The following is a 13,177-nucleotide window of genomic DNA, read 5'->3' as shown; positions in this document are numbered from 1 at the left end:
AAACCACTATGGTGATTCATTAGCATATGGAAAGATGGCAAGAAAAATGTGGAGCACGTACGACAGATCTCAGCTATCTTTTATTTCTCCTTGTGAGCTGAATATGCAAATGGATTGGCCTCTTAAAAGCCAGACCTATTCCTGGAGTTTACAATTTCCCTTTTCCTTCTGCTCTGTAATTTTTCTCCTTCCAAACCAAACATCTCTGACATCCTCTAATGTAGAGCGGTACAGCTTCAGTCCACTTTATTTCTGTTTCTGTTTCTTTATTTATTCATGCATATAGCTATCCGGGGCATCGACGCAGTAGTTTCTGTCTTTGCGGTGCTCATGAAATAGCGACACCATCAAATCTGCTTCCATTCCCTCCCAGCTGACAATCAAGCGTCATGGACGAGGGACAGACAGAAGCTAGGTGGAGTAGTTATCTGCTCTGGCCATCTCTAAACACCAACATCTCATTGGTCCCCTTTTCCTCTCCTCATTGTCTAAGGCTTAGACCCCCTGGCGCCTATGTGAAGTCAAAGAGGGAGTGCCCCGCTTAAGGAGGGGATGTGTGAGCATCCCTAATTAAATTACACACAGACATAAGTGGGTTTTCACATCAAGCTGTTCCAGCCAAACGCTCCAAAATGCCTGTCTGGTGCCACATCCATCTTCTTCATTACTCCTGAGTCCGGGCTCATTCTCTCGGAGTGCTTTGGAGCTCTCACTCCAGCAGGCCAGCTGACAGGTCACAGTGTCATATCTTGTGTCAGACCCTCCAGAGAGACAGCACCTCATAACAGGTGCGAGGCTGGAACCGGCAGGACTGTTGACTTTGCTGCTAATGCACTCTCTGCAGCTGCGGTGAAAGGGAATCTCTCAGACAAAGAGTGGCAGGCAGGAAACAAGTCCAAAATGCACCTGGCTCCTTGACGCAGGGCTTTGTTCACCACATATGCGCAAGGTTAATTGCACAGGTGCCTTTCTCCAGGGTGACAGATTAACATGTTTTTCCAAAAATGTGAAGGACAAGAAGGGACAATGCTACTCATATTTTTCAAGCAGGGAGCTGCAAGATGCTTTTTAGCTTCTATTAATGTGGAAATGAGAGCTGCGGGTCTGTGGCTGTAGGCCGGTCACTGGGAGGACACAGTAATAGATATAATGTCCTCTGGACAGATCTTTGTTGTTTGGATTTAAGAGGCAAAAGTCTTAGTGTATGTGTTTTATCCTCCCTGGAGCAATCGTCTTCAGGAGCACCAACAGAAATTGAGTTCTCGATCAATTCTCTTTGTTTTTGTTTATCACCGTGGACAGATAGCCGGTTGAATTTATGAACTGAGCTTGTTGACATTGCTGCATAATTGTTGTAATAGCTCAGTTTGAAATGTAGAAATTAGACATGGTGCCTAATACAGATGCAGTGACATTTTATGAATATAGTTCTATATATAGTGAGAAAAATAAGTATTTGAACACCCTGCTATTTTGCAAGTTCTCCCACTTAGAAATGATGGAGGGGTCTGAAATTGTCATTGTAGGTTGAGACAATCTAATTGAGAGACATAATCACAATATATGATTTTTTAACTATTTATTTGTATGATTTTTATATATATATATATATATATATATATATATATATATAATTATATATATATATATATATATATATATATATATATATATATATATATATATATATATATATATATATATATATATATATATATATATATATATATATATATACACATATATATATATATATATATATATATATATATAAAATAAAAATTGGGCTGTCAATAGATACATTTTTTTTATCGTGATTAATCACACCTGTTTTCTGCGATTAATCGCATGGTTATTATGAAATTAAACAGTTGCCATTTATCTTATTAAACACATTCATTTTGTCATAATTTGACAATAACTAAAGTAAACATTACACAAAACTGTATTTTCTGCAAGCTTCAAGGATCATTGGAGACTCCAAAAGGAAACCAAATAACCAAATATAAGGAGTCCATATAATTCTATTATATAATAAATTTGTACACACCTAAACACCCATAAAAAATCAATAAAATAAAAAACATTACTAAAGAACCTTTAAAGAATGAATCATAGTGTATAGTATGTGTAGAGAGCAACAACAACGAGATTGTTTTCATTTTAGACATGTTATGTAAAATGGACATTTAAATGTAAATGACTCAAAAAGTGAATAACTTAAATGTGTGGATCAGTGCTTGCTTACTAGTAGAGACACAAACTGTTTGGAACGGTTCAGTCCGATTTGGTGAACTAATTCACTAAAAATAATCAGTTCAAACGAACGATTCATTCGCGAACCGGTCATCACTAAAGTTCACACATGACAAATCAAACATTATCCTTCCTGAGTGTGTGTGGAAACAACGCGAATGAATGAATGCTGCGTGAGATCACGGGCACATCAACAGATTTTCTCGTGATTAGTGTACGACACCACAATTGCGCTTTTCAGAAGCAATCACAAAATATAGCAGAGTCTCTATTCTCTCTGGTGTATCAGCCTGGCCTTACATTAGCACTGTTTGGATGAATTAGATGATTGGATCACTTAACACTTTCCCAGAGTTTAACGGCTTAAACTCACAAACAGAGAATCAGGTTAAATAGTTAGAATGGTAATGTCCTCCTACCAGGTTTACCGGTGCAAATGCTCAGTGTGATTGATAAACTCCCGACATTTATGATCAACTGCGCGATGAAGTACTTCTGTAATTTATTTGCGTTAAATTATTTAAATACGTTAACAAGTTTTAATTAATCTCATGCATTAACGTCGACAGCCCTAATATATATATATATATATATATATATATATATATATATATATATATATATATATATATATATATATATATATATATATATATAATGTAACATTTAATGTTTTTGTAAATACAAAACATTAATTAATTTATTTTTTATTTTTTATTTTTTTATTTAATCATGATCATTTTTTGAATTTTTAATATTATTATGTATTTTCTTTTCTTTTTTAAGGTGTTTTTTTGCTTTATTCCGAATGACAATTCTAACAATTGAATGTTAGCGTTAATTGAATGTTGAATACAATTGAATGATAACATAGCTGATATATTGTATTTCTCTAGCTAATCTCAGTATCTCTTTAGTCAAATTGCTACATTTAGTTTATTTATAGGAATGTATTTTTTTCAAAGCAGGTTTTGGCATTTGACAGGCAGTTTAGTGACATAAAAGACATTTGGCTCTTTTAAGTGCCTGTGTTAGACTGGCATTAATGTATGATTAATACATCACCATAACCTTTTATCCATAGCCCGCCTCTGTCTTAAACAGGCTGAACTATGGTCATGCCGATGTGACTCTGCAGATGAAAACAGATTCTGCTTCTTTTAACACTGTGGTGTGTGGGGCGATTTCATATACACCAAATCTCGAATGATTTGCTGCAAAGTCGGTGTTATAGCAAAGCTCAGTTACATATACAGTGGCACACAGGCATTATTAGATGCTCGGTGTCAATATCAGCCATGAGAAAAGAAGGGCGCGAGAGTGCGAGTCCAAGCGTGCACGTGCATACGTTGTAGAAATAATTAAATGTCAGCCCGTCCGCTCTGTTGAGTGTCTCAATGGGGGTTTTACGACCTGCACAGTTTCGCTTCGGCAGTCCTTCTCCATGACTCAGTCCTCCAGATGTTGTTATGCCACACTCTCACAAACACTGTGAGCTACACAAGCCTGTGCTTTAACACACTAGCCCTTCTCCCCCACTGCTTCTTCTTACTCGTTGTGACACTTGACTTTGTTTCTCTCCTCCCCTGTGCCATGGAAGATAAGCTCCTACCCTCTGCCAGGGTGCTTGTTGGGGAAGCTAATCTGATGTGCGAATTTCACAAATCTGGCAGAGGGCTATGCTTGTTATCCCCATAATTAAAAATGTGATAGTGCACCAATAAATATATTGGAGAGACTGAACAGGGCCCCAGGGCATTCTGGTACATTTGGCAGAAGCCTGAGGGGACAACGAACCACCTGATACCTTGACAGTAAAGAAATATGAGCATATATACAGACATCAGAGAAGATACAGATACAAGACTAGTTGTTAGAAGAGTTTGAATTTATGCTCCTGAAGTTAGTTGTCTCAAGCATTACTTTGAAAAAGATCTCTGTTGATATGGCTAAAATTCTCATATTAATTGTATGTATCTCAATAATTATATATTTTCTCTGATATGGCCTAAAGAGTGAAAATAATCATAACTTTATCCTGATGTAAAATGTAATTCAATAATCAACACATTTTCCAAAGTGTTTTTTTTCCATGCATGGAAAACATACATTTAATATTTATACGCACAAATACAGCAATACATATGAAATAAAGCTTGACAATGAATAAATATGTTAATGCCCCAAGCACAAAGAAGGCACATTAAAGGGTTAGTTCACCCAAAAATGAAAATTATTTAATTAACCCTCATGTTGTTGGACATCCATAACACCTTTGTTCATCCTCTGAACACAAATGAAGATATTTTTGTTGAAAGCTGATGGCTTCAGAACGGCTTCAGAAAGGCCTCCATTGGCATTCAGTACATTCTCACTCACAAGACCCATAAAAGGCCATGAGAACGTTGTTACAAAGTCCATCTCACAACTGTGGCTGTAAAATAATTTTACGAAGTGACGAAAATAGTTTTTGTCCGCAAAGAAATCAAAATAATCACTTTATCCGCCAAGTTATTGTCTTCCGGGTAGGTCTCGGACGTGAACTCCTTTTCTGTGTCATGTATCTGAATGGCGGATCTGCATCATATTCTTGCACATGCGTCAAGCTCACGTCAATAACTTGGTGGATAAAGTCGTAATTTAGATTTTTTTTGTTGAGCGCAAAATAACTATTTTCGTAGCATTGTAAAATTATTGTACAGCCCCTGTAGTGAGATGGACTTTGTATCGGTGTTTAGTGCCTTTATGGGTCTTGTGAGTGGAAATATACTGAATGCCAATGGAGGCCTTTCTGAAGCCTTTCTCAGCCCTCAGCTTTCAACAAAAATATTTGTGTCCAAATATCATTTGTGTTCCGAAGATGAACAAAGGTCTTACGGGTGTCCAACGAAATGAGGGTGAGTAATTAATGAAAATAATTTTTGGGTGAACTAGCCCTTTAAAGGAGAACTATGCAACTTGTCCATCCGCTAGATGGCGCCTATTCAAAACAAAGATGTAGTTTGATGACGGCAAGTTTGAGCTCAGAATCTTGGGACGTGGTCTTCACCTCACAGCCAGTGGAATATCATGAAATCAAGTTCATTGATGCGATTATTAGTGTTACTGTAGTGTGACACAGAACAGGGCCGAGTGTTGTGGAGCTGAGCAAGGCTGCTGGAGCGATTGTTATGCAAACACACGGCTCGCGGGCAGCAGGACTTTTATGATGACAAGACACAGTTGCGGGGCGCCGGCACTATTTCCGCTTCTCTGGTCATGAGTATGAGATAATGCAGCTCTGTTTATCATATTAGACACATTTAAGTGTGTTTAAAATGATGATGTGACGTTATTCTGTGCGTTCGTTCAGCAGCTGCTATGACACGTTCACACTTCTAAGAGTAAAGCGCTTCTGACAAATAAAACCAAAAGCCGAAGCTAACGCAGATATGACGCAATTGACAGGCTACTCCCTCAGACCTTGGTTAAAATAGCAATTTTCTCACAACTTACAAATAGTTGGAAATATTTGGGATATTGTAAGTACTCAACTGAACAAAATATATAACACTGGCCTAATTGTTTTTGGATATTTTATTGCAAAAATACTACATAGTGCACATTTAAATCATACCAGCATGGCTAGGGCCATCAGACCAGCTGACCAAATGTAAGTCATGTTAAAATTTAGGTCAAAATGGCTAAACAAAACCACAAATACAAGGTTGCTCAGAGATGCACAACAGTGTTATTGTGTTGAGTTATTTTCATTAATAGAGCAAACATACACAAAATAACTGGAACTATTTCTAAAATGAAAGTTACTCAACATCTTGTTTATTGAATTTTTGCAGGTGTGCTGTATCATCTGTTTGTATTTAAAAGGTTGTATATTTGTTTGTTTGTTGTTGTTTTGTTTACTTGACTTTTTGCCCAGGTTTTTGTCAACATGGTGCAAAACAAAATAGAGCACAACAATGTTGGATCATCTTACAGTTTTCTTGATATATTGATGACTCATATATGCTCCTTGAAAAATATTACATTAGGCATCTGTTTCCCATTTGTTTGGTTCTTTTAATAGATTCTGTGTCATGAAATCAAAATGGACAGTTCTTGTTTTTTGGGGTACCAAACCATGTTTTATGCAGTGTTTTAGTATGCATTATAAAGTGACAGTTATGTGAAGGCCAAGTATGATAACTCATACTCTGAATTTGTCCTCTGCATTTAACTTATCCCAGTTTGTGCACACACATTAGGAGCAGTGAATAGAGGACACACTGCAAACAATAGACACACACGCCCAGAGCAGTGGGAAGCCATTTTTCTGCAGCACCCGGAGAGCGATTGGGGGTTAGGTGCCTTGGTCAAGGCCACCTCAGCCATGGGGATTGAATTTGGAAAAGAGCAATGTTCATTCATTTATCTACATTTTTCCTGCCTGTATTGAGGATTTAACCTGTAACATACAGGTTACAAATTAGTCCCTAAGCATTAGTCCCTGACTTGTAAATGATTTACCCGTGCACATCATTTGTGATTCGATCAGCCTCAAGCATAATTGTTAAATCAGAGTTATTAAAATTCCACCAGACTGCCTTCTGTATTCTTGAGGGTAAATTATGGGGTAATTCAAATGTTTTGGTGAGCTATCCCTTTAAATGAATTAAATTCTGATTTGATTATGTTGGTAATAGGCACTTACCAAAAAGTTTTTAAAAAAAGCTCTCTTTCAACTTTCTTCTTATTTTTTTATTTAATTTTTTTATTGTATGCAGAAAACACTTGAGTTTTGCCACAGACTTGTCCCACAACCTAGAAAGCAACTTAATGATTTTTCATGTGTAATTCCCAGTGGACTAAATCAAATCCATTTATTTTTAAAATGTATTTATTTAATTTGTTTGTCCAAGGAGCCGTTTCACTCAGAAACAAAACACAAAAGGAAAGAAAAACTTTGGTTTCATGCTTAATACATCCCACACTGATGAGACAGAAAAATAATGTAGACCACATGCTCTGGCAATTCCTCTCAGATCCATGTGGAGAGATCATAAGCCCAGCTGGTTCTTGTGGAAGCATGGCCCAAAAGGACATTGTTAATGGAGTAGTCATGGGTCGCTTGGGAGCGTGTTTCCCGTTTTAGTAATTTTGCTTTCTCGTGTCTGAGATCCTCTGAACCCAGCCTTCCCAGCTCTCCTGTCCTAGCCATTGCAGATGATGAATTGTGTTACAGTTAAGCAAGCAAGAAGTAGGACAAATTGATCAAAGTGTCAGGTGCCCCTTGTGATGTGTAGGTCTCCAAAACGAAGGAAATGAGGGAGCTGTCGAAAAGTTTCCGGAAACATGGTGCCTCTAATAAATGTTTACCCGCCCCCTGGACACCCAGATTGGGCATCAGATGGATGTGGACGTGTTTTGGGGATGCAGACTTTGAGATGCAGCTACTTTAGGAACTGTTATTGCTTCCAGAGGACAATGGCACACTCGGTGGAAAGAGCCAGCGAGATGCGTGCCCTGGTTTAAACCAATGAGCAAAGCTATCAGCCAAGGTGTAGAAGAGCAATTAGAGATAAGCCATGCTTGTTCTGCTCTGGTTTGTTCTGGAACAGCTAGTTTAATTAGATTGATTTTAATCTGGGTGGCTCTTAAACACAGTGAACCGCTTGTTTGATTTTCAAGTAAGGTTGCCGAGTATAAAACGATACAGTTGGAGCCAAGCTTGAAAAGCTTGCACAAATCATTTGATTTGATTTTATCCCACTGCTACTGTTTATTTCTTCATTTTAATCATAATATTTTGTCTTTGTTTAATATGTACAGTTATATCATGTATAAGTGCTTGTGCTGCTGCTGCTGCTTCCAGCGGAAAATGCACTTGTGCAGTTCTGCCTCAGTGTAGCGAGTGTGTGGCATTTTCTGAAATTAATTATGTAGCCGTGTCTACTTTCTTCCTCTTTATAAATTCAATTTGCTGACTGTCATCTACTTTGACTGCGCGAGGAAACAAAAGATTGATTAACACGCCTGAAACTGCTGCCTAAAGCTACCGGCATCTCCGCCACAGACGTTTTCTCTCTGCCAAGGCAGACGTCGAAATCCCAAACCATTCACTAAATATTTCCAGAGAACGACTCGATCATGTACACAAAAGAATTGATGAAATGATCCCACACGCAATAATAAGTCACAGTAATGATTCCAGTTTAAAATAATGCCTCTGCTGGACCATTATGATATAGTGGGGACCCTTGGTCTCATTAATGCTGGGTAAAGATAGATGACCCAGATAAAAGACCAAGAGATTATTTCTGAACCCCGTCGTTGACCGATGCTTTGGATGTTCTCTGCCATATGCTCATGCAATGAAAAAAAAATGCATGAAAACTTTGCAAGTGGAAGTAAAGGAAATACAGTACATTCTCAGAAGGTACAAAAGTTGTCCCTGGGGCGGTACCCTCCACCCCGCAAGGGTGCATATTAATGACTCAATGCTACATATTAGTACATTTTAAAAGGGTACTGCCCCAGTAACAGCTTTTGTACCTTATTTTCTAAGATTATATTAACTTTTTCCCCATCAGCGTTTTAAAAGAAAAGTTGCCAGCCACCGCCATGGGGTTTTGACCATTTTCACCAAAATGTAATAGCCCATAGAATATTTTGTTTTATGAATATCTGAGCATGCAATTAGTCAAAAAGAAAGAGCTGACCCTCTTCTCTTAAACAACAACACAAAAAAAAAGTTCTAGATTCTTGGATTCCTTTTTTATCAACACTTGAATATGGGTACGTTTAATAAAAAAAAGCAACATTTTGAACAAAAAGCTGAGAAAATCGCGTTTTTGTGAAATTCTGGATCCAGATCAGATTCAGAGCGATGATCAAACACAGATGTAGATCGAGTAGATTGAGTCCATCAACACCCCTAATGCTTGCACAGACCTATTGCTCATCCTGGGTCCACATTTCATTCACTAACATTAGATCGTTTTGATTCATTAGCTGTTTAATGATGATCACGTTATGTTACATATGCATATGTTTACATACGATCACTTGTTTTACTCCAGCTTACTCGCGTGTGTTTTGATCAGGAGATTCAGTACTCATTCAGAAGATGCGTAATAGCACCCCCAAGCGTCTAACAGTGAAAACGAGGAAACACGTAAAATTCTGGTTTTGGCTGGAAGCGTTTTCTCACAAATCACGGAAAATTCCGTGTTTGGCGGGGAAAGAGTTAATTGTGTCAGCCATAGTTAATTTCAGAGGAAATATGTATTGATGTATTATTAATTATATGACAATATGTCAATTTCTTTATACTGTATTTTAAGAAAGAGGTTGCTAAAAGAATCATCATATTTCAAGGATTTTGTCATTAAAATTTTAGATGGTAAAGGAGTTTCTTATTTCTTCATATTCTACTAGAAATCAAATAAATCCAAAATTGTATTGTGAGATTTGTCCTTTCACTGAGCGAGCCACTTGTCTCATTGTCTTTTAGAAGTCAAGCCCCATTTGCCATAAAGACACGTTGCACTTCGGTGGCATGACCGTTTTTGAGGCACATCCCACTGTCATCGAACAATGATAAAAAGCCTCAGTATTGACCGACTCAACACTAAATCTTGGTAAAGAGCACTTAGCTCCCCTGTGCAAGCCACAGAGCGAATACCTGTCAATGGCCATCAGTGAACACTTTCATCCTCTGGCTCCTCTCCATATGTTAGCCGCCGCCTCGAAGCATTCATGCATTTAGGGAGCCATGTTGTTCTCTTTGCCCTCTGCCCCATTTGCCTTTCCTTATTGCTGTTCTGTTTTTGCTTTTCTTTTTACTCCCACACACAGTTTACTGTGTGGCTCTGTATTTGTGAGTTGGAGTATATGTGAATGTGTTCTACATGAAAGTGAGTTCTGACTGACATCTTTGTCCTTTCTACAGAAGGTGACGAGACGGGCGTGATGGACAGCCTGATGGAGGCCTTGCAGTCTGGAGCAGCCTTCCGCGACCGCAGGAAACGAACCCCACGCAATGGTAAGACTGCTTATACTGGCACCTCCTCATGCCTTTCATTTCCAGGTGCCTTTAAATGAATAGTTCACCCACACATGGAAATTCTCTCATTTACTCTCCCTCTTGTTACAAATCTGTATCATCTTTCTGGCGTGGAATACACAAGGAGACATTTATAAAGTATGTAACTGTTGTTGTTATTGTTTGTTTGTTTAATGCAGCTACAAATAAGTGTGCACTAGAGCCTTTTTGCAATACAATGTGCATAACTACATAAAAGTATCCTCAAACAAACCCATTGTGTGGCTTCAGTAGACTTATATAATGCAGTGGTCATATACATATTTTTTTAAAGAAATCTCTTATGCTCACCAAGGCTGCATTTATTTATTTGATCAAAATATAGTAAACACAGTAATACTGACATATTTCATTACAATTTTAAATAGTATATTTCAATATATTTTTATGTAATTTATTCCTGTAATGGCAAAGGTGAATTTTCAACAGCCATTATGCCCATCTTTAGTGTCATTATCCTTCAGAAAACATTCTGATATGCTGATTTAGTGCTCAAAAAACATATTATTTTTTGGAAACTGTTATACTTTTTTCCAAGATTCTTTCATGAAAGTTCAAAAGAGCATCATTTATTTGAACATTATAAATGTTTTACTGTCTTCTTTGATCAATGTATTGTATCATTGCTGAATTTAAAAAAAAAATACTTCTAAACAGCAGTGTACATTCTTCAAAAAAACTACTTTTATGTTCCACGTAACAAAAAATCTGTGTGAGAGTGAGAAAGAGAACATTTTGGGGGGGTGAACTATCCCTTTAACCATGTAAAATTAGATTTATTGTTAGTTTATTGCCCTTCTGTAGGCCTCCACTCTGAAATTCATTTTTTTTTATGTTAGATTCATTGCCACATTACCATTTATAAGTCACTGATTACAGAAATTGATTGTGGACTCTGAGTCCTTAGAGGATAGTTTAACATAATCTTAATGTTAACATATTCCATCCTGCCATGATGAATCGCGCTGACCCAGGGGAGGAGAAGCGGACCACCTGCTGTAGGTGCTACGTCGAATTGAAATGCCAAGGACAGGCAGACAAGTGTCTGTAACTGCCGTAGCTTTCCAGAACAGCCTCATACGATGGCCCCAATAAGTCACTCTTTTCTCAAAGTCCTTGTCCACGCATGCTTACGGTGCATAAAACCCTCTCGTGTCATTAGCAATTCTCCTGGGATGTAGTGAGATATATGTTGTGTACAGACTGACAAAAAAAAAACCTCAGCATCATTAGAAAAGCCAGATAAGAAAAACATGCCAAAAGACATCACTACTCTGTGGTGGAAATGCATGGAGGAAACTTTAGGTTGCTATATCAAATGTACCTAATCTCCATATACCAGCACTGATTTGTCCCTGTACTATTTTTCTGGCTTTACTTTATCTTGTCTTACAAAAAAGTTCTTCCCATGATCCCTTGTGTCAGCGCTGAGGTCTAATAAGAGGGCATGAATAAGTAAGGTGTCGTGCTGTATCAAACCTGTCTCCCACTCAGCAGGGCTGCGAAGCCCCCAAGCGATGCCCCCTGACAGAGCCTGCCAGCCGTCCGCCACCAGGAAGACAGAGCCGCATGCTCAGAGCTCACCTACTCCATCCAGCTCTGTGGCCCAGTCTCCCTGACATCTGTTTGAATAAGACTGACATTTAGGAGAGAAGAGAGTGTGTAGATTAAACCTCACCAGTGCTCTTTCCCTTCTGTCTCATACTCAGTCTCTTCCTTGACGCTCGCTTTCTTGTACTGGGTGTCGCTCGTCCTCTCTCTCTCTCTCTCTCTCTCTCTCTCTCTCTCTCTCTCTCTCTCTCTCTCTCTCTCTCTCTCTCTCTCTCTTCTTCTTCTTTCAGCCTCTCTCTTTCTTTTCCTGATGAGTGTGTGGGCTGAGGTTTGACAACACTGAGAGTTTCAGAGTGGATAATTGGTTACGAACTCCTGAAATACCTCTTATTTGACGCCTCTCCCTCTTTCTCTCTCACTCTCTCTCTTCTCTCTGTCAATTTCTACTTCGTCATTGTTGCAGGTGATCAAAGTCCTTCCTGTTCTGCACCTCGGTGGCCGGGTGCTAACCATGGTAACAAAATGAACCTATTTTTACCCCACTTGCCCTGCTGTTCCCCCATAACACTTGCTTATCGCCCAAAATAAAAAGACATTTGGATGGAACTCTATACATTCTATACTGAGCTCCACAACTGGATGTGTAGTGTAGATGATCTCTCTTGGGCTTTGTTCAGACAGGCAGGCAGAAATCAGACTTTTATAATTAATTGTAACTGAATATCAGAATCCAGTTTTTACTAACTCGATCCAAATTATGCCCAATTTTTAAATGAGCCTGGTCAAGTAGTTTTTTTGATGGTTATTTTTTATTTATTTTTTTTCAGATATAGATATCAAGTAGTTCAAACAGCTTGCAAAATGCATAGTAGTGAGTTCTTTAGATTACTTTTTGTCATTTAATCTCGCCACATTTCCGCTGAAACAGAGTTAGCATATAATAATATAATAATAGCATGTCATTTAAAATAGGAATATAATAATATTTCAAAAAGTGATTGTGACAGTTTTAAGTGGTGCAGATGGAACAAGTAATGTGCAAGACAAGTAATATAAATATTGTGTACACTAAAATGTAAATATAGCAGGTGACTATCACAGTAAAAATGACATAATGTACTATACAATGCAGAAAAGCGTATAGATAGCGGTTCTCAACCTTTTTCACACCAAGGCCCCTCCATTGTTCACACAAAGCCCTAGAAATAACTCCAAGCAAGATTTCATCTGTTCGTTGACTGATGATTATCTAAGATAGTGTGATTTGTGTTTGTTTCATATTTATTA

General features: G+C 38.0%; 1 protein-coding gene across 7 annotated transcripts in view; it reads left to right on the top strand.

Annotated features, from left to right (window-relative positions):
* The window catches only part of diaph2 (diaphanous-related formin 2), a 475,685-nt gene that overhangs the window by 416,121 nt on the left and 46,387 nt on the right, over nt 1-13,177 (top strand). For 6 of the 7 annotated variants that reach the window (XM_067457381.1, XM_067457382.1, XM_067457379.1 and 3 more), the window contains 2 exons: nt 10,187-10,279; nt 12,354-12,404. In XM_067457381.1, coding sequence (XP_067313482.1) covers nt 10,187-10,279; nt 12,354-12,404 — 144 coding nt within the window. The remainder of the gene's footprint in view (nt 1-10,186; nt 10,280-12,353; nt 12,405-13,177) is intronic. The other variant, XM_067457383.1, reaches the window with a different exon arrangement.

Source organism: Pseudorasbora parva, chromosome 11, assembly GCF_024679245.1.
Source record: "Pseudorasbora parva isolate DD20220531a chromosome 11, ASM2467924v1, whole genome shotgun sequence".
Taxonomy (NCBI): Eukaryota; Metazoa; Chordata; class Actinopteri; order Cypriniformes; family Gobionidae; genus Pseudorasbora; species Pseudorasbora parva.
This window is presented reverse-complemented; position numbering and strand designations above follow the sequence as displayed.